The sequence below is a fragment of the Microcebus murinus genome, chromosome 9 (assembly GCF_040939455.1).
Source record: "Microcebus murinus isolate Inina chromosome 9, M.murinus_Inina_mat1.0, whole genome shotgun sequence".
Taxonomy (NCBI): domain Eukaryota; kingdom Metazoa; phylum Chordata; class Mammalia; order Primates; family Cheirogaleidae; genus Microcebus; species Microcebus murinus.
Genome location: NC_134112.1, coordinates 61,884,576 through 61,905,260, shown reverse-complemented (window position 1 = coordinate 61,905,260; position 20,685 = coordinate 61,884,576). Strand labels below are relative to the sequence as shown.

Here is a 20,685-nt window from a genome sequence, read left to right as displayed (position 1 = left end):
TGGGACCAAGCGCCCACTGCCAGGGAACCCGCGAAGACGCGCCTAGTGGGCGGGGCCTCCCCGCGGCCGGGGCGGGGCGGGCGGCGGGAGCGGGCTCCGCCCGGGGGAGGGGCTGCGGCCGGCGCGTCGCTGCGCCGCACGTGTGCGAGCCCGGCCGCCTGAGCGCCGCGGACCCCGCGCGGGCGCGCCGCCTATGCCTGGCCTTCCTCGCTGCAGGCTCCTCCGAGTGGCCCTCGCCGCCGCCGCCCTCCCGCGCCCCGAGCGCAGCGCCGGCCTCCTCGCCGCCCGGCGCGCACCGCGCCCCCAGGCTCTGGGTAAGTTCGCGCGGCCTCCCCGCGGCCGCCCGGGCTCCGCGGCCCGCCCCGGCCCCAGGGGCCCGCCCGGAGAGGCTGTGCGGACCGGGAAGGCGGCCCGGCAGCGCTCTGAGCCCGCGGCGCCTCCATTCCGGGGAGAGCCCGCGCCCCTCCGCCCGGCCGGTCGTCAGGGTGTCGCGCCCGCGCGCTCTCCCTCTCCCCGCGGCGCTGGCAGCCCCTAGGTCTCCTTCCCTCCCGCCCGCCGCCTTTCTTTGTCCCGGACGCTCCCTGAACTCCTTCCCTCCCAGACCGGCCTTTCCCCCAGGCCCTTCACAGCTCCCCCACCGCTCGCCGGTCTCCTGTGGGTCCAGCCCACGTGCTTTCGTGCTTGCAGTCCTGCATCGCCACTCATTGCGAGCCTACTGCGTGCCAGGCAGGCCCTCGGGACTGCTCGTTCGCGTACTTGCCCGGAGCAGGAGCGAACAGCTGGGCGCCGGGAGCCCTCTGCTCGGTGGTAGCCTGGACGTGCGGCTGTGCGGGCTGAAACTCGTCCGCACCGAGTCCTGCGGTCAGCCCTGCAAGAGGGGTTTGAAAGTGGTACACGTCTTCGTCGCCTGCCGAGAAGTAGGGCTGCTGGAGAGTTTCGTTTTTCAAATACTTGGTCCCGTTGTCAGACCACTTCTTTTTCCATTCCAAAAATGTAAATGTAAGATTACTAAGGCTTTTTTGCACCCCAAGCCTCTAATCTGTGAAATAGGTATGCCCTAGTGGCCTTGTGATACTTGATTATTGAGGGATCTGTCGAAAATCAGACTGTACACCCTTTTTGAAAAGGCGATGGATAGGCATTTACCATGTTCAATCATTAGGAAAGTAGCCAACAGTCGTATTGATTAATTTAACAACCCCTTTTGAACATGTATTTTGGTAGAGGCTGGGGGGCAGTGCAAGTGCTGTATTAATGAAACAGCTTTTGTACCCAAATAGGAGAGAGAAATAACAATTCAGCTGCTGTTACAATGACTAAGTTTGCTCCTGCCTCACGTCCTTTACATGTGCTGTTGGGGCTGCCTGGAATTCTCCCCACACACAGCTTTTCTTGTCCGCTTCTTCCTTCATCTTTGCTCAGAAGTTACCTCCTTAGAGAGGCTTCACTAAAGAGCACCCTGCTTACTCTCAATCCCTTTGCTTTATTTTTTTGTAGCTTGCATGTTCTGAGGTTAATTTAATTTTGTTCTCAGGTATACCCTCAAATAGAATGTAAGCTCCACGAGGGCAGGGAATTTTCCCGTTTCCCTCAGTGCCTACAGCAGTGCCAGACACATAGCACTTGCTCAGTAAGTACTTGTGGAATGCACAACTTTGAGATCAGACATCGATTTCGCGTATCAGAATGCAATGTGTGCTCTGCCCCAAGTGCTCTTTAATGTGAGAAGTAGAGAGATTACTGCCGATTTGCAGAGGATGAAGGATAGATGTATTTAAAAAGACCGAGTCGTGCAGAGTTTTGAAATACAGGGTTAAGACTAATGTGGCTCTTTTCGGATGTTCATTTTAGAGGAAATAATGTTAATGGACTGTTGTGAGTGTTGTATTGAAATTTGGAAATGCTAAACTCTACTTTTGTAGGTATAGAGGATTTTAAAAGCTGAGTTCATGAATCTAGTATTTTAATGAAAAGAGTTTAAAAATATAAAAATTGTAATATTTCTATTCTCATTTGGAGTGCAGAGGAAATAAAAACCATTATTTTAGTATTCCCTCCAAAGAAATATGTAGGATTTATATTCATGGGACACTATCGGTGGAGTTTGTTCTATTCTTGGTTGCAGATTCGGGCTTCTGGTCTATAGGGATTTTACTTGACAGTTAAGTCACCATCATTACTATATTAATGTCATGGATAGTATATTTGTGCAGCACATTTCTTTTAAAAAATGTTGTTTAGGCCCGGCTTGGTGGTGGCTCACGCCTGTAATCCTAGCACTCTGGGAGGCCGAGGCGGGCGGATTGCTCGAGGTCAGGAGTTCGAAACCAGCCTGAGCAAAAGCGAGACCCCGTCTCTATTATAAATAGAAAGAAATTAATTGGCCAACTAATATATACAGCAAAAATTAGCTGGACATGGTGGTGCATGCCTGTAGTCCCAGCTACTCGAGAGGCTGAGGCAGCAGAATTGCTTGAGCCCAGGAGTTTGAGGTTGCTGTGAGCTAGGCTGACACCACCACAGCACTTACTCTAGCCTGGGCAACAAAGCGAGACTCTGGCTCAAAAAAAAAAAAAAAAAAAAAAAAGTTTAATACAATAAAAAACTCATAAAGCTCCCCCCTCCCCTTTAAAGCCAATCCCTTTACGTCTTTAAGATAGAATGTATCTTCGGATTTTCCTTTTGCAAATCTGATTTCCTGAAGCCTCTCCCCTTGGGCAGGTCAGGGTTCTTTTATCTTTCTGTTGAATTCTTTTGGGCCTCTTTCATGTTTACAAGATCACCTCTTTCTCCTCTTCTCCCTGCTCAATTTAAAAATTATATTCCATTTCAGTCTTCTCTTTCCTATAGTTCCTGCTTATGTAATTTGAGTTCTGCCTCTACTAGTCCAGAAGTTTGAACAGCTATTCTAATAAATATGCTCTCAGCTTCTGGGTCTACAGGACAGAACTTAGCAAAATATATATAAAGTGATTTAAAATCATTGATGCTATATATAAACTTTAATAATTAATGTCTTTGTGACAGGCCATTGATTTAAGTGAAAAATATAATTTTATCTTAAATACAAAAGTGAATTTAGTTAATGAGCTTGTCTTTGCAATTAGATATATCAAGAAAAAGAGATCAGGCTGGGTGGGGTGGCTCTCACCTGTAATCCTAGCCAAGGCAAGAGGATTGCTTGAGGCTGGGAGTTCAAGAGCAGCCTGACCAATACCCTGTCTCTACAAAAAAAATTAGCTGGGCATTGTGGCATGTACCTGTAGTCCCAGCTACTCGGGAGGCTGAGGCAGGAAGATCCCTTAAGTCCAGGAGTTTGAGATTGCAGTGGACTATGATGACTCCAACTGCACTCTAGGCTGGCCAACAGAGCCAGATTCTGTCTCAAAAATAAAAAAAATAAAAAAAAAAAAGAAGGAAAGAAAAAGAGATCAGAGAAGTGTCCACAAATATCAAGAAAAAGACTGCCAATCTAAAGACCTGTTTAATGTAGTGCTGTTGGCAGTGTTTGAGAGTCTCTTAAAATTAAATGGTGTTTGAAGGAGAAAACTATGTTTAATCGTTAGCTTAGAAAACAAAAGAAGCCTAAGAAGCTTTTTGTTTTCTTCCCCAGATTCAGCAATACAGTTCTGCTGTGTAAATCATCCAATAAATATTAAGGACTAACAGTTGAATAGGAGGAGCTATTACAGACCTTTGACCAAGTCATCATATTTCAGTTTTACAGAGAAGGAAACTGAGGCTTAGAGAGATTACAGGACTCACTTGGTAAATGGCAAAACCTAGATCTGGCTCCAAGGTTGTCAAGGAGGTGACTTGCATAAGGGGAGATGGACATTCTGCTGACCATAAAGTCCCTAAGTGAAGCTTTATGCATGGCTATTATCAGCCACACTTTCCTTCCTGCTGAGCGTCTGGCCTCTGGAAGGGTATTAGGATCTCCTGGTAGATCCTGTGATGCCAGTCAGGGACCTTATATAGTCACTGGGGAGCCATTGCAGGTTTTTTGGTAGGGGTATGTGGTAACTGTCTACAGTATATATCTACTTGGGTGTTCCCTACGTACCTGCAACACTACGAGACTATTGGTGTGCTCATCTTCTCCCACTACCTGCTCCTCTTTCTGAGCCCTCCATATCAGGAAGGGCTGCACTGTCCTCTTAGGTCCCCAAGGCAGGAAACTCAGGCATCCAGCAATATTTCCTCTTTCCTCCCATATTTGTCACCCAGTCCGGTCCCTACCGTTTCCTAAATGTTCTCAAATGTTCCCTCCATTCTGTCTCCTTTGCTTAATCCTTAGATCAGGGTGCACTAATGTCTTGCCTGGATTAAAGCTGTACCCTCTTACTGGTCTTCTAGCCTAATTCTAGGTCCTCATCAAAGGGGTGCCACAAAATATTTCTAGCTCATGGCCAGGCGCGGTGGCTCACGCCTGGAATCCTAGCACTCTGGGAGGCCGAGGCAGGCGGATTGCTCCAGGTCAGGAGTTCAAAACTAGCCTGAGCAAGAGCAAGACCCCGTCTCTACTATAAATAGAAAGAAATTAACTGGCCAACTAACATATATATAGAAAAAATTAGCTGGGCATGGTGGCGCGTGCCTGTAGTCCCAGCCACTCGGGAGGCTGAGGCAGTAGGATTGCTTGAGCCCAGGAGTTTGAGGTTGCTGTGAGCTAGGCTGACGGCCACAGCACTCACTCTAGCCTGGGCAACAAAGCGAGACTCTGTCTCAAAAAAAATATATATATATTTCTAGCTCACGAATCCATTGGTGGTTTGGTTTTCAGGATGAAATTCCCTCTGTTTAGCCTGGTGTTGCTTCTGCCATCTCCCCACTCCAGACTCCACCCTCTCTTTATGTGTCTCACCCCCCACAATGGGTGATGAGCTCCTGCGGTTCTTCCAGCGCTCCATGCTCTCCCAGGCCTTTGCACATGCTGTACCCTCACCCGAAACACCCTTCTCCCCCTTTTCCTTGGTCCTTGGTCCTCTTCCCTGATCATCAAAACTTGGCTCAGGTGTTGTAGTCTTTGTTAGGTGTTCTCTAACACTGTCACCTCACCCCTTTGATGTCTTCCGTGTATTCCTGTCGTTCCTGTGTAAGCCCTGGTCCCTTTTTATCCCCTTCACCTGTCCAAAAGCTCTAAGGGCAGCTTTGTTGCTATCAAGTGAGAAATCACATCAGCATGTCATAAACCAGCATTCTTTTTCAACTACACCTGCTCAAGACAAAGAATAAATGCTTTCTTATTTGAATTAGAGATACTTTTCTATAACTGCAGTAGTTGTGATCTACTTGTATTTCAGATTCTTAGTTTCTTCCATTTTCTGTATTTAAATTTTTGTCTTTCAAAGGCAATTGATTTTACTGACATTTTTCTTTTTCTTTCTTTTTTGTTTTTAATGAAAGTTTATTCTTAAATGTACAATAGGCTCCAAGACAACACTTTATTTTAGCTGTAGATGGCAAAAGATGGTATGGCAGGGAATACAGATGTTTAAATAAGGATGGAATCAAGGGTCACCATAGCTTCAGATACAAGAAACAGTTTACCTTTTGCCAGATTGCTTAAACTCCACCTGTGGCCAGGGGCCCCTTTTCCATTGGCTTTTAGCTCCTGGAGTTTCTTCTTCTCTTTGTGTTTTTGCTTGAAAGCCGCATCTTCTTAGCCCGTCTCCTTGGCCTGCTGCTTGGGCTGTTTCGGGGCCGCCTTCTTGTCTCTTATGGGCCACATGAGCATACTTGGCCTGGACGCAGCCCTGTCATCCGGCACAATTATCCTCCCACAATAAATCCATTTTTGCTTGTACTTTTTACGTGTACTTCTCTTTTACTTTCCTTTTTCTTCTTGATTTTTGACAGTGAGGCAAGATCAAATATGGATTCTTAAAATTTAGTTCGTCATTATTCTTATTTTGCTGTAGATGCAAGTGTAGGTGGGTTTCTTGTGAACCAGGCCTTGGAGAACTAGAATATTCATTTTCTGCTCATTTACATTCTTTATAGATATGTTTACAAAGTTACTTACTATGTTAACTTTAGCATCTCCTGTATAATTAATATAGAAAAAGCTTTTATCTGTATTTCACTAAGAGCATCAAGTAAGGTCACATTAGTTAGATAAGGCACTTGAGGTTGTGGATGCTATAGTGTGTGGTTGGTTGGTTGGTTGGTTGTTTTTAAGATAGGGTCTCAGCCAGCTGTGGTGGCTCACGCCTGTAATCCTGGCATTTTGGGAGGCCAGGGCAGGCGGATTGCTTGAGGTCAGGAGTTCGTAACCAGCCTGAGTGAGACCCTCGTCTCTACTAAAAATAGAAAGAAATTAATTGACCAACTAAAAATATATATACAAAAAATTAGCTGGGCATGGTGGCGCATGCCTGCAATCCCAGCTACTTGGGAGGCTGAGGCAGTAGGATCGTTTGAGCCCAGGAGATTGAGGTTGCTGTGAGCTAGGCTGATGCCACAGCACTCATTCTAGCCTGGGCAACAAAGTGAGACTCTGTCTCAATAAAAAAAGATAGGATCTTACTCTGTCACCTGGGGGCTAGAGTTCAGTGGCATGATCGTAGCTCACTGCAACCTCGAACTCCTGGGGCTCAAGTGATCCTCCTGCTTGAGCCTCCCCAGTAGCTAGGACTACAGTAGATGCTACCATGCTTGGCTAATTTTTCTATTTTTTGTAGAGATAGGGTCTCACCTTGCTCAAGTTGGTCTTGAACACCTGGCCTCAAACAATCCTCCTGTCTCAGCCTCCCAAAGCCCTGTATTTATTTTGATCCATATGTTTATCCCCTCTCCAGCTGAGAAAGTATGGTTTCAAACTCCTGACCTCGAGCAATCCGCCCACCTTGGCCTCACAGTTGCTGGGATTACAGGCGTGACCATCACGCCCGGCCCAAAATGTGTTGCCCAACCTAGAGTGTGGTGGCTATTGATAGGTGCAATCATAGCTCACTGCAACCTCAAACTTCTGGGCTCAAGCAATCCTCCCACCTCAGCCTCCCGAGTAGCTGGAATTATAGGTATGTGCCACCATACTGAGCTAATATTTAAATTTTTTTTAGAGGTAGGGTTTCACTTTGTTGCCCAGGCTGGTCTCCAGCTCCTGATCTCAAGCAATCTTCCCACCTCAGTCTCTAAAAGTGCTAGGATTATAGGTGTGAGCCACTACACTTAGGCCCCCCAACCACCCCCTTTTTTTTACTATGGTTTGGGTAAATGTAGTTATATGATGTTTTATTTAATCAGTTTTTCAAAAGGGTGATACATATATATGAAACAAAATTCAAATTATACAACTATGGTATTGAGTGAAAATAGCAAGTCTCCTACTACTGTCCCCAGCCACCAAGACTCTCTCCTAGAAGAAACCGTATTTCCCAGTCAGCTGTTCCTGCATATTGTTCAGTTTATGTACCCATAATTTGTTATGTACCTGTAATTTTCTTACTAATATAAAAATGCTGAGGTGAGTATCTTTAGAGCTAAAACTGTAAGTACTTTCTTAATTATTTTCATAAGATAAATTCCTAAAAGTGGAATTCTGGGTCAAAGAGCATACCTTTTTTTTTTTTTTTTTTTTTTTTGAGACAGAGTCTTGGTCTGTTGCCTGGTCAAGTTCCATGGCATCAGCCTAGCTCACAGCCACCTCAAACTCCTGGGCTCAAGCAATCCTACTGCCTCAGCCTCCTGAGTAACTGGGACTATAGGCATTTGCCACCATGCCCTGCTAGTTCTTTTTTACATATATATTTTTAGTTGTCCAGCTAATTTCTTTCTATTTTTTTTAGTAGAGACGGGAACTTGCTCTTGCTAAGGCTGGTCTCGAACTCCTGAGGTCAAACGATCCTTCTGCCTCGACCTCCCAGAGTGCTAGAGCCACCACACCTGGCAAAGAGCATACATTTTTAAGGTTTTTGATGCACATTGTTAAATTCCATGCAAAAGTGTTGTGTCAGCTTTCTATCCAACCAAAAGTATATGCCAGCATCAGGAAAAATTATTTTAATAAATGATTTTTAGGACTCTATAAACAAAGCTAACTATGCCTCTGTTTGCTGAAACCGACTTCTTTATGGGTTATTGTTACATCCTACTTTTTCCTCCTTCCTAAAAGGTTCTCTTAAATGTTTTCTTGGAGCCTTAAAAATGGAGATGACAGACATGACTGGTGTGTCACTGAAACGTGGGTCCCTTGTTGTGGAAGATCATGACAGTGGGGTCCCAGCTGAGGAGACAAAAAAACAGAAGATGTCAGAATGCAGTCCGACCAAAAGTCTTCACAGGCTGGGGAATGACTCTCTACCCAACAGTGAAGATGTGCGTCGGGCTCCTGAAGCTGTAAGTGCTGGGAAAGATGAAAAGAATTGTGAGGCTCAGTTCGAAGAAGAGGAAGAGGAGGAGGAAGATGGCCTTTCAGAGGAGGAGGAGGAGGAGGAAGAAGCAGAGAGCTTTGCAGACATGATGAAGCACGGACTCACCGAACTTGATGTGGGCATCACCAAGTTCGTAAGTCCTCATCAAGGGTTCTCAGGAATCTTAAAAGAAAGGTTTGTTTAGTTTATATGTGAAGTTATTTTGATTGTATTAGGTTTTTTTTTCTTTACAAAGACATCAGCAGGATATTCTTCCACTTAGCTTTCTATTACCAAGGAAATGATAAAATGGTAAATGGTAAAAAAATAATTTTTGTCTACACTGATATTAAAAAAAAAATAGGATAAAGAAGAGCTGCCTGAATGATTAAATGGATGAGTCTTGGATTTTTTAATATTTTAAAATAAATAGAAGTCATCCTTAGTTCTTATCAAGGGAAGATCCTTCTCAGAATTGTTTAAGTAAAAATAATTTCTCAGTGGCATACATTTGTTATTATGTGGATGGGTGCTGCTCATTTTGTTAAAATAAATTCGTTTCATTGGTTTTTATTAATTTACATGGTTTCAAGTTTTCTCTAGAATTTGTTGTATAACCTTAAACTCTTTCACCTTAAACTCTTGCATCTATGGTAGAAAGTGGTCTTTGGAGCCAGGTGCGAATCCAGGTTAGCCACTTAATATAATAGTTACTTAACTCTTCTGAACCTCAGTATTCTTATCCAAAAAATGGATTATAGCACCAAATTGGGGTTGTTGAGAGAATTTTAAATAATACCTGTAAAATATTTAACATAAAGATAAACTTCAGGGTAGTTCATGGTAGACTTACTGGGTTCCGATTTAATTAACTGTTTACTGTATTTTATGATTCAGTTTAGTCAATTTAGACTGTATAATCACAGGGTAATGTTAATAAGCTTTTGTTTATATATTTCTCTGGAATATTCTAGAAGCTCAGAGGGTCTTTTCTTTTAGGTCTCATGTAAAACCTGATACAAGGTGTGGCTCAACATTCATTAAGAAACCAGAAAAGAGGCTGGGCGTGGTGGCTCACGCCTGTAATCCTAGCACTCTGGGAGGCCGAGGTGGGCAGATTGCTTAAGGGCAGGAGTTCAAAACCAGCCTAAGCAAGAGCGAGACCCCGTCTCTATTATAAATAGAAAGAAATTAATTGGCCAACTAATATATATAGAAAAAATTAGCCGGGCATGGTGGTGGCGCATGCCTGTAGTACCACCCACTTAGGAGGCTGAGGCAGTAGGATTGCTTGAGCCCAGGAGTTTGAGGTTGCTGTGAGCTAGGCTGACGCCAGGGCACTCACTCTAGCTTGGGCAACAAAGCGAGACTCTGTCTCAAAAAAAAAAAAAAGAAAGAAACCAGAAAAGATAACTCAGTGATTTTGCATTGGAGACTTTTTTTTTTAATTCCTTGTTTTACACAATAGTAAGGCTTATTATTGATAAACTTTATTTAATTAATAGGAAACAATATGTTAATTCTCTGAAAGTTCACGTTTTCTTTTCATCAGATACTCCGACTTCGTTGTTCATGAGATAGGAAAAGATGGACGGATCAGCCATTTGGATGACTTATCTGTTCCAGTGGATGAGGAGGTAGCTCTCTAGCAAAAGTCATCTTCTGTATAAAAACAGCATTTCCTAGAGATCATAGAAATATATAGCTTTAATAGTCTTGAATTCTGTATATGATTCACTGTGAATTCTCACGGTTATTTTAAAGGACCCTTCAGAAGATGCATTTACAGTTTTGACAGCCGAAGAAAAGCAGCGATTGGAAGAGCTCCAGCTTTTTAAAAATAAAGAAACCAGTGTTGCCATCGAGGTAAATGTTCCAAAAATATATGAAAAGATTTTTAGGGTTTTCATTGCTTTATTTTGGGTGATGTTACTGAGTGTCTATTGAAAAAATTACAGTGGTTACCAAAAGGGTAACCTTGTCCTGTTGAATCTAAAAAGGCATCACAGTAAAGAATGTTTTCATCAGGGGCAGGTAGCTAGTATCCCAGATAAAACTATGGTACAAAAAAAGTTACTTTGTTTTTTCTGTGTTTTTTTTTGAGAGGGAGTCTCGCTTTGTTGCCCAGGCTAGAGTGAGTGCCGTGGCGTCAGCCTAGCTCACAGCAACCTCAAACTCCTGGGCTCAAGCAATCCTGCTGCCTCAGCCTCCCAAGTAGCTGGGACTATAGGCATGCGCCACCATGCCCAGCTAATTTTTTCTATATGTATTAGTTGTCCAATTAATTTCTTTCTATTTATAGTAGAGATGGGTCTTGCTGTTGCTCAGGCTGGTTTTGAACTCCTGGCCTGGAGCAATTCGCCTACCTCGGCCTCCCAGAGGATTACAGGCGTGAGCCACTGTGCCCAGCCTTTTTTTTTCTGTTGAGACAGAGTCTCACTCTGTTGCTCTTGGTAGAGTGCAGTGGCTTCTTCATAGCTTACTGCAACCTCAAACTCCTGGGCTCAAGCGATCCTCCTGCCTCAGCCTCCCAAGTAGCTGGGACTACAGGCGTATACCACGATGCCTGGCTAATTTCTCTATTTTTAGTAGAGACGGAGTCTCTCTCTTGCTCATGCTGGTCTCAAACTCCTGAGCTCAAGCAATACTTGAGCCTTTGCCTCCTAGAATGCTAGGATTATAGGTATGAGTCACCATCCTGGCCAAAAAGTTACATTTTTGTTTAAAATTTTTTTTCAGTGACCAAAAATCATAAAAGAAATCTCTTGTTTAGAACCACAGAGTGACAGTATACAGTGTCTACTGTAACAAGACCATTGCTGCTTGTGTGACTCTATTCAGGCTCTGGCTTCAACAGCTTCTTGGTCTCAAATGGGGCTCTGGGAAGGGGAGTAAGTGAAGGAAGGGAGCATTTTTTTGCTTATCCTGGATTTACTCTGCTATTCCAGAAAAGGAGAGCTCATTTTCTAAATAGAATAGTAAATGCTATTGTTAAAGCTTTTTGTTATGGAAATGTTAATCTTCTAGATAAGTGCTATCCAGTGGAATTATAAAACAGGCCATATTTTTAATTTTATATTTTCTAATAGCCATATTTTAAAAAGTAAAAAGAAAAGGTAGAATTAATTATAATAATATATTTTATTTGCCCTAATACAAAATACTGTCATTTCAATATGTAATCAATATTTTTAAAATTATTAACGAGATGTTTTACGTTATTTTTTTCCCTAAGTCTTTAAACTACAGTGTTATGTTACACTGATAGCATATGTCAGTTCAGTCTAGACCCATTTTAAGTGCTCAGTTACCAAATGAGGTTATTGGGTACCATAGTGGACAGAGTAGCTCTAGGTAGCATCTGTAGCATACAGTAAATGTGACACCAGATTTTAAGAATCTTGCAGCATAGGATATTTAGAGTTTTAAGTTTATATTAAATTCATTTTGTACCAATTTACCCCACCCAGACTTCTCAAAAGTATGTGGTATTATAACTTTAGGGATCTTCAATTACTGAATTTACCCATAGGCAAAATCTTCAACAATGTCAAGGAGAAAATTCCTAGGACTAGGTTTTCAGAGCAGTCCAGGGGGATGGTTCACATTTCCCTTGCTTGTACGATGCATAGTTTTATCATAATATACATTTTCCTATACATGTGGCAAAATTAGCTATCATCTTAAAAACTGTGGTTGTGCCATCTACTCAAAGTTTTCACTTTTAAAGGGCATAAACTATGGGCAAGTTTTCTCATTTATAAAATGAGAAGAAAGGACTTTCTGAATTTTTGAGGTCTAAATATGTATTCATACACACCAACTATGATTCTAACTCACTGCTATCAGTAATTTCAGATCTAGACTCACTTTTTAATATGAAGAAGTCACTTATCCTTAATTGCAATGTAGTTTGTTTTCTTTTACTTTTTTTTTTTTTTGAGACAGTCTCACTTTGTTGTCCAGGCTAGAGTGAGTGCCGTGGCGTCAGCCTATCTCACAGCAACCTCAAACTCCTGGGCTCAAGCAATCCTCCTGCCTCAGCCTCCCGAGTAGCTGGGACTACAGGCATGTGCCACCATGCCTGGCTAATTTTTTTTCTCTATATATTAGTTGGCCAATTAATTTTCTTTCTATTTATAGTAGAGACGGGGTCTCTCTCTTGCTCAGGCTGGTTTCAAACTCCTGACCTCGAGCAATCTGCCCGCCTCGGCCTCCCAGAGTGCTAGGATTACAGGTGTGAGCTACCGGGCCTGGCCACATTTTTTGTTTTGTTAAAGTATTGTCAAGTTTAGGCCAGGTACAGTGGCTCACACCTGTAATCATAGCACTGTGGGAGGATTGAGGCCAGGAGTTCGAGACCAGCCTGAGCAAGAGTGAGACCCTGTCTCTACAAAAAAATAGAAAAATTAGCTGGACATGAGGGCAGGAGCCTGTAGTCCTAGCTACTTGGGAGCTGAGGTAGGAGGATCATTTGAGGCCAGGAGTTTGATGTTACAGTGAGCTATGAACACACCACTGCACTCTAGCCCATGAGTCTTGAAAAATGAAAAATATTATCAAGTTTAGGCAGTAGCAGTTGTTGTATATCTTGATGTTTTCAGCTTGTAGGTTGCAACCCATGAGATCAATTTAGGGGGTCTCAACCAGGATTTTTTGATGGAAAAAAATAAAATAGAAAATATTTGTGCTTTGCACATTATAAGCGTATATTTTTGTGAACCTTCTTTCAATATTTTTAATCAGGCCATATGCACACACATTTGTGGTTGTTGAGTAAAGAGGTAAATGTAAAGAGGTAAATGAGTTTCTTAGTGTGAGACACACTTGAAAACTGAAACGGTCATGTAACTAACAAGTCTCCATTTTTTTATGTTGATTTTTCTTTATTGTGAACCAACTACTAGAACCTCACTATAAAAGAATTTGTATAGAATAGAATTCAGTATGAGGCAGTTGTATGGATAGATTGAACTGTTGGAAGGATTGAGTTTCTGGCACACCAAAGGCCCGGCTTGCCTGCATTGCCACATGTGAGCTCTGAGGTGTTTGTCCAGCAGAGAGCATGAGGGAGCATCTGTGATAGTGGCTCCAGGGCCAGACAGTCTGGATTTCAGATCAGCTCTACCACCCTCCAGCTGTATAACCTTAGACACGTTTCTTAACGTCTCCCGGCCTCATTCTCCTCATCTCTAAAGGGCAATGGTGGTATGACAGGGCGATGAGTAGGATTAAATAAAGTGATGAATGAACGGGCAGTGCTTGATGCAGTGCCTGGTAGATGGACATGTTCGATTAGCAGGCTCCTAGGAATTTGCAGTATTGTGAAGCTCTAAAATATTTCTGAAATCATACACAGGCACTTTTGTTATTTCACATAGTTAAGCAGTGTTTTTTACTGAGCAGTGTTTTTACTGATTCACTGTGTTGCTTCCCTATTTAATGTTTGTTAAGTTAGTGGTGTTGCTATCTGTGTTTTCAATAGGTTATTGAGGACACCAAAGAGAAAAGAACCGTCATCCATCAAGCTATCAAATCTCTGTTTCCAGGATTAGAGACAAAAACAGAGGATAGAGAGGGGAAGAAATACATTGTAGCATACCATGCAGCTGGAAGAAAGGCTTTGGCAAGTAAGTGTGTGAGTGGCCAGCTTTGTCCTTCAGATGGCCCGGAGAAGCAGACCCTGCTCCTCAATCACCTGTGCATGCTCAAGGGCTACTTTGCTGTTGTTCAGAGAAGGGTATTGATCATGTCACTCCTTCAGAGAAAGGTGAATATTGTTTCAGATGCCAGCACAGTCCTGCAGCCTGCCTGTCTAGTAGGGGGCATTAGGTCTTTTATCTGAGTAAAGATTTGCTGAAATAATGTGGACCTAAGAGGGAGAGAGAGCCTTAGGAATTTGGTATGTTCCCTGAAGAGCTGAGTGGCAGTTCAAGAAAATGGAAGGGTTATTGCTCACTCTGTGTTCTTAATGGAGGAAAGAAAGCTTTCAAATGAACAAAAAATGCTTGTCACCTATCCCAGTGGCATATTTCCTGCAAGATCCCTTTATTGAAAGAGTTGCTGCTTTCCAACTGTGAGTAACTTCTTCAGTTGCACATAAAAGAAATGAGATCGATGGAAAGACTCCCCTTTGTCTTTGCCCATCTTCATTGTGTATCATTCATTTGAAATGGGTGTACAGTGAACCACTTTGATACTTACCTTCTAATGTGTTTTCTACAGCCATGAAAATCTCTTTGGATATAACCTTTAAGAAAAATTAAGTGACTTTTTTCTTTTACCTATGAGATCAGCAGATAAAATCTTAATGAAAATTACAACAGGAAAAAGTTATTTCCTTACCCTCCTCCCTACCAGTGTTGGCCCCTATTAATGAAGTTATTTCTAGATACATTTGTCAGAGCAGAACTTGCCAAGACTACGTAACAAAAGACTGTCAATTATTAGAGCTTTGTCAGTATTCTCTTAGGTTAATTTAAAAGATAATACTGTGAATGAATGAAGCTTAATGGTTTATAACCACATTTTTCTGAAATAAGAGGGTATAAGAAAAAAGGGAACAGAAATAAAGTTTATGCCTGAGGAAATAATCTAGTCAAATCAACAAGTCTGCATATTGATAGAGAAAATGAGAAACCTGAGCAGTTGGGGAGGAGGAAGAGATCTAAAGTCAGTTCTCAGTGGATACTAAAAGGAACATGGGGGTGGTATGTTCTGGAACTGCTTGGGGTACAAGTTGTTAATCACATTTCAATCTGCAAACTAATGGTGTGGTTACTGTATGTTCCTCTATTGTCTGGGTCACAGTATAAAATATCACCTTAGCAGCCTTTCTTCTGTCAAGGTCGCTCCAGAGAGGTAAGCCCAGTGGAAAATGACTTGCTCAGCTGTTCCCCAGGATGGTATATAGCTAGTACCTATTCTGGATATAGAGAAGAGAAGGTGATTTCTACATATTGTGATGCCTCAGGGTATTTGGTCTTCATTCTTTCAAAGAACCCAGTTGGGAAGGCTGCCAGGGTCTTGTCCTGCTTGGTGTGGTAATAAGGAAGCAGATTGGAAAAAGCAAAAACTATATTTTTTTGACTGGTTGCTTCTCAGAAGCAATCATCATTTCCTAGAAGATGCTAGGTTTTATGAGGGGAGGGAGGGCATTCATAGGTCATTCCCTTTTTTTTGAGTTTTTTTTTACCCTTTTCCTTCTTTAAGTGACCATTGCCAAATTTCTTATATTCTGTTTTTATCCACATTTCTCTGCTTAGGCCATTCTCACTTTTCATTTTTTTTCAATACAAAATTTCCTTAAGATTTTCCAAATATTTCACTGAGCTGTGTGATGTGAGCTACTCTTCCCCATCTCCCTTTGGACGTGTTCAGTAAAATGTTAATTTCTCACTTCAAAAAGAGGCATGAAGGCAGGTCAGGTTGGATCAACCCTTGCATAGAGCTCCACACCTCTTGGGCTTGCAGTGTTGTGGCATTCAAAGATGGACTGAATTTCTGCCATCTGAGCTGATCCCTCCCAGCTCCTCACAGAAGGTGGTTCCCCAGCCCAGACAAGCGCCTGGGAACTTGCATTCATCTTTTACAGACCCAGTTCCCCCACACGCTGAGAGTGGGCTGAAGTAAATGCCCTGGGAAAGGAAGGGCAGCTGGTATCTGGAGTTTGTTGTTCTTGGCCCTATGAATAGAGTACACTACGAAAGACAGTTTGTCCTCCTGGGCCCCCTTACAGTGAATTAGCTTTTAAAGCATTATTGCAAAGCTTTGCAATTTATAATGTTTTTAAGCTTTTTTTTACTACCAAAGCCTGATATAAATTGTTATTGATGGTTTATGCATTATCTAGCAGATTTGTAATATTCATAGCCTAAACTTTCTCCAGTAGAACTGTAGATCCTAAAACATAGATGTGGTAGATTGCTAAATCATGGTGCTCTAAATTACCAACTGTTTAAACTCAGACATTATTTTGTATGTTTAGTCGGTTTGACAGGGCACATTGCTGTACCTATCAAAGCATACATATGGTATTTTTCTGAAAATACCATGTAGCTATTACAGCATTACATAAGCAGGTAAATTAATTTGTATTTTGAGGTAGCTAGTATATATTCCAAATGCCTCTAAGAACTTGTTTTTAAAGGCTTATGTAAAAAAAAAATCTGCCATGTGAGATGTACAGGTTCTCTGTACTTTCTGAAAATGAATGATTCCTAGGAGGTGTCCCTGGATCTAGGGGTCCACAGAGACTCGGGAGGGGGAGCCAGACAGTACACAGAAGCTCTCTGGGAGAGACTGGTGTTAGGGAATCCACAGGAATAGGGAATCTCAATAATCAGAGTGCTCAGCACTGGAAAGTGCTACAGAGAGGTCCAGCAAGATAAGAACTCTGAAATCTATCCTTCAGTTTAGCAATGTGGAAATCAATATTATCTTTTTCCCAGAGCAGTTTTAGTGGAATGATGAGACTGGAAACCAGTTTACACAGCAACTGTGATGGAAGGTAGTATATATAAACTGCTCTTTCAGATAAGCTGCAAAGACAAGGAGAAGGGAAGGGAACATGGTTAAGGAGAGGAGAACATAGGTGTGGCTTTTAAGATGGATGTGTTGTGAGGTATTTGTATATTGAAGGGAGGGAGCCAGTGAAGAGGGAGGGTGCACATTCAAGGAGTAGAGTAATAAAATAAAGATAATGGAAGGAGCAGGATGTCTGAGGAAGCCAAAAGGTTGACATGTTGGGGTGCGGCTGTGGGAATGACCTTGAATAAGAAGGAAAGAATGTTCCACATGCTCTCCCATCCTGTCATCTTTCTCAAGCTATTAACATTTTTCCTTATTCATGGGGAACTCTGTGCTCAATACATGGATCTTCCTGAACTGGGTTTCCGTTTTATCTGGTTTCTATTTCTATCAGACTGACATGTCAGACCCACAGCAGGTAGAAGCAACCTTTTGCAAATAGGAACCATATTACCCAGCCTGAGAATTCTTTGCATTTGCATTATAAATCAGAATGTCTAAAAAATGTCTTGTAGGTTGTTTTAAATTCACTTAAATTGTTAAGCTAAGTATATGCTGCTTAGGGATTAGAGTTTTTTAAAGTCAAACAACTTGCCCAAAGTAAGTTAAGACTCATTGATTTTCTGTTATTCAGAATATTCCCAGTAAATGCATATGCTTACTATTTTGTATATTGAGTGCACCTAGAAAAAGAATCCACACTTCTATCTGTTATTTGCAGAGGAGATAATGTATGCATGCTCAGTGCTTGGATTTGCTAATAGAAGATGCATGCTTATGAGCCAAAACTCATACTCGGTTGTCATGGTTTCTCTTAAGGTTTAACAGCATTTCGTTTTCTTGTGGCTTGATTTATTTCTTGCCATTATACTTAATTGTGAATGCACTGAAGGGATTGTTAAGAAAAAGTGTAGCTACACTTCATCAACTTTTATCACAAGTGTTTTTTTTTTTTTTTTATAAAAATATGGGTTCTTAGGCCAGGCGCGGTGGCTCATGCCTATAATCCTAGCACTCTGGGAGGCCAAGGCAGGCGGATCGCTCGAGGTCAGGAGTTTGAAACCACCCTGAGCAAGAGTGAGACCCCGTCTGTACTATAAATAGAAAGAAATTAATTGACCATCTGATATATATAGAAAAAATTAGCCGGGCATGGTGGCGCATGCCTGTAGTCCCAGCTACTGGGGAGGCTGAGGCAGGAGGATTGCTTGAGCCCAGGAATTTGAGGTTGCTGTGAGCGAGGATGATGCCAGGGCACTCACTCTAGCCTGGGCAATTAAGCGAGACTCTGTCTCAAAAAAAAAATATATATATATATATATAGGTTCTTGCTCTTGGTCAGGCTGGTCTCGAACTCCTGAGCTCAAGGGATCCTCCTGCCTCAGCCTCCTAGAGTGCTAGGATTGCAATCATGAGCCACCGCACCCGGCCCCACAAGTGTTTTTAAAAACTTCATTTGGACATTTTCAAGCGTGCACACAAATAGAGAAGTAGTATATGGAACCCTTATGTACCCATAAACCATCTTCAAGATTAGCAACATTCTATTGTTTCTGTTTAATCTCTCCCTCCCACTTTTGTTTTCTTGTTGGGGCATTTTTAAAGCAAATTCTATGTAACACATCACTTCACTCATAAATACTTCAGTATGTATTTACCAGATAAGGACTAAAACCTCAAACTATTATTATTACATCCAACAAAATCAGTAATAATTTCTTCATATATAATACCCATTGTACATCCAGTTTTTCTCTATCTCAAAATGTCTCTTACATACAGATAGTTTGTTAAAGTAAATAATAAAAAACAAGGTCAGAGCACTGCACTCATGGACAAGTCTCTAAATCATCTCTTAAATCTCTTTTAATCTATAAATTAAAGAATTTTGATAACTGTTTTCTATAATCTACATTTTTTAAATAAAAAATCTTTATAATTCAATGCAGGAAAACTCACAAAACACAGAAAAGCACAAAGCAAAGCAATAAATACAGTCTCGCTACCAAAACATAATCAAAAATGGCATTTTGGTATGTGTCTTCCCATATTAAAGAAAACAAGTCTTCTGGATGGGGAAGCAATGGTGTTTTAGTCTTAAACCTTTCACTACATCCCATGGGTACAGACCATGCAGCTTTGAGCATGAACTGACATGCCCATTGTGAAGGGATTGAGAACAGGGAGGCTGTACCTGTAGGTGAGTTTTCTACTTGTTCACTGTTTGCCTCTACAACATTCCATTGTTCATGTCTAAGTAAGTGGCTGTTAACCCACCACATAGCTACCAGGTGCTGTAGAAGTCCTCGGTATAAACCTACCATGCCATCATTTGCATGTTCACCTCTAAAGCACTTTAATATTATAAATTAAACATTGCTCTCTTGTGCTCTTCATGCTGTGCACTTGGACAGAGGTCAGAACTGCAGCAGGTAAGAGCGCTTGGCATTTCATGTAGAGAAAGTGAAATGCCAGTGATTTTGTCACAAGTGCTAAGTATAGACAACTTTACTTAACTGATAGTAAGCTGGAAGGAAAACCAAATATGTTATTTCTACTCAACAATATTCTAAAGAAATTGTGAGGAATTCACACCAAGAGCTAAAGAAATACTTGTAATAGCTTTCTGTCCAAGACAGAAAAGACTCACATGTTAATCAGGAAGGAAAAGTGATTCACTAGGCATATATGCTATGGCAGTTTTCTAAGATGGTTTACTGATTCTTTTGTTCTTTACATTGTAGCTTAAATCACTAACCTATCAGGCAGTGCTTTTGCCCTAACAAAGCCAGATATCAAAGTAACTTCAGTACCAGTAATATCTTAAGCCTCTAAAGGTAAAGGATTCATGAATTCATGCAAAAGCATTATTTTAGGGACGAAGACAAAGGAACGTTTTTAAACGTAGAGGACTCTTTCTAGAGATTGTATGAAATATTTTTTCATAGGTTTTCTTTCATGGAGTTAGAGTAATCAAGTAAACTAGCATGTTCAAATAACAACTGCAGTTCTATATCACACAAGACTCACGAATATTGTACAGTGTCTGTAAAGTACAGTTTTGGCTTACATATTTTTCTCAGAAATATTGATTTTTCAGGACTTTCTTTGAGCAGCTTAAATCTGAATCATATTGTTTGAATAAATGTTTTTAGATTATAGTGTAATTGAAATGTTCAATTAAAAGAACAGTTTTAAAAATTAGGTTCTCCAAGGTCATGCAATGTCTGTCGATCTCCAAAAGAGTTGAACAATTGAAGTAACACTAGCTCTGAAGTTAGCATTTAACCCGGCTTAATTTTTAGTCCCCCCCCCCCCCCCAGTGACAATCTGGTCTTGAATGCCAGCTACTCTCCCTCCATCAGGTAGACATTAGCCAAACTTTTGTGATGGAAATAGCCTTTAGAAAAAAAATCTAATCTTGTCACTGAGGCAACTCCTCACAAGCTTTGCCCAACAGCCCCACTGCCACCATAAGGCATCCAGCCTGTGTGTGCGTGAACACCTGACTGTGGATATAAAGCAAGCCTTGTAGATTCCGAACTAATTGCTGTTTCCGTCTGGACTGCGCGTGTTCCAGAGAGCTAGTCAGCCCACCTGTCGGACACATGCTGCCAAAGTAACACGGCTGGGGGGCGGCGGGCCTCCCCCATGCCCTTCCTGTGTGAAGACTGCTGGTTAGTCTGAGTCACTTTCACACCACTTGCATTTTAGCTTTTGATTTTAAATACGGACAGAAGATGTTAAGCATCCAATCACAGGAAGTTTAATGCCCCTATAGTCCACATACTGTAACCAC

General features: G+C 41.8%; 1 protein-coding gene across 4 annotated transcripts in view; it reads left to right on the top strand.

The window, feature by feature from the left end:
• Positions 1 to 126: 126 nt before the first annotated feature.
• PUS7 (pseudouridine synthase 7) overlaps positions 127 to 20,685 on the top strand; it is a 57,490-nt gene continuing 36,931 nt past the window's right edge. For 3 of the 4 annotated variants that reach the window (XM_012746708.3, XM_012746693.3, XM_012746677.3), the window contains exons 1-6: positions 127 to 314; positions 8,120 to 8,552; positions 9,910 to 9,994; positions 10,122 to 10,223; positions 13,843 to 13,987; positions 19,301 to 19,318. In XM_012746708.3, the coding sequence (XP_012602162.2) occupies positions 194 to 314; positions 8,120 to 8,552; positions 9,910 to 9,994; positions 10,122 to 10,223; positions 13,843 to 13,987; positions 19,301 to 19,318 (904 nt within the window). In that variant the 5' untranslated portion in view covers positions 127 to 193. The remainder of the gene's footprint in view (positions 315 to 8,119; positions 8,553 to 9,909; positions 9,995 to 10,121; positions 10,224 to 13,842; positions 13,988 to 19,300; positions 19,319 to 20,685) is intronic. The other variant, XM_012746685.3, reaches the window with a different exon arrangement.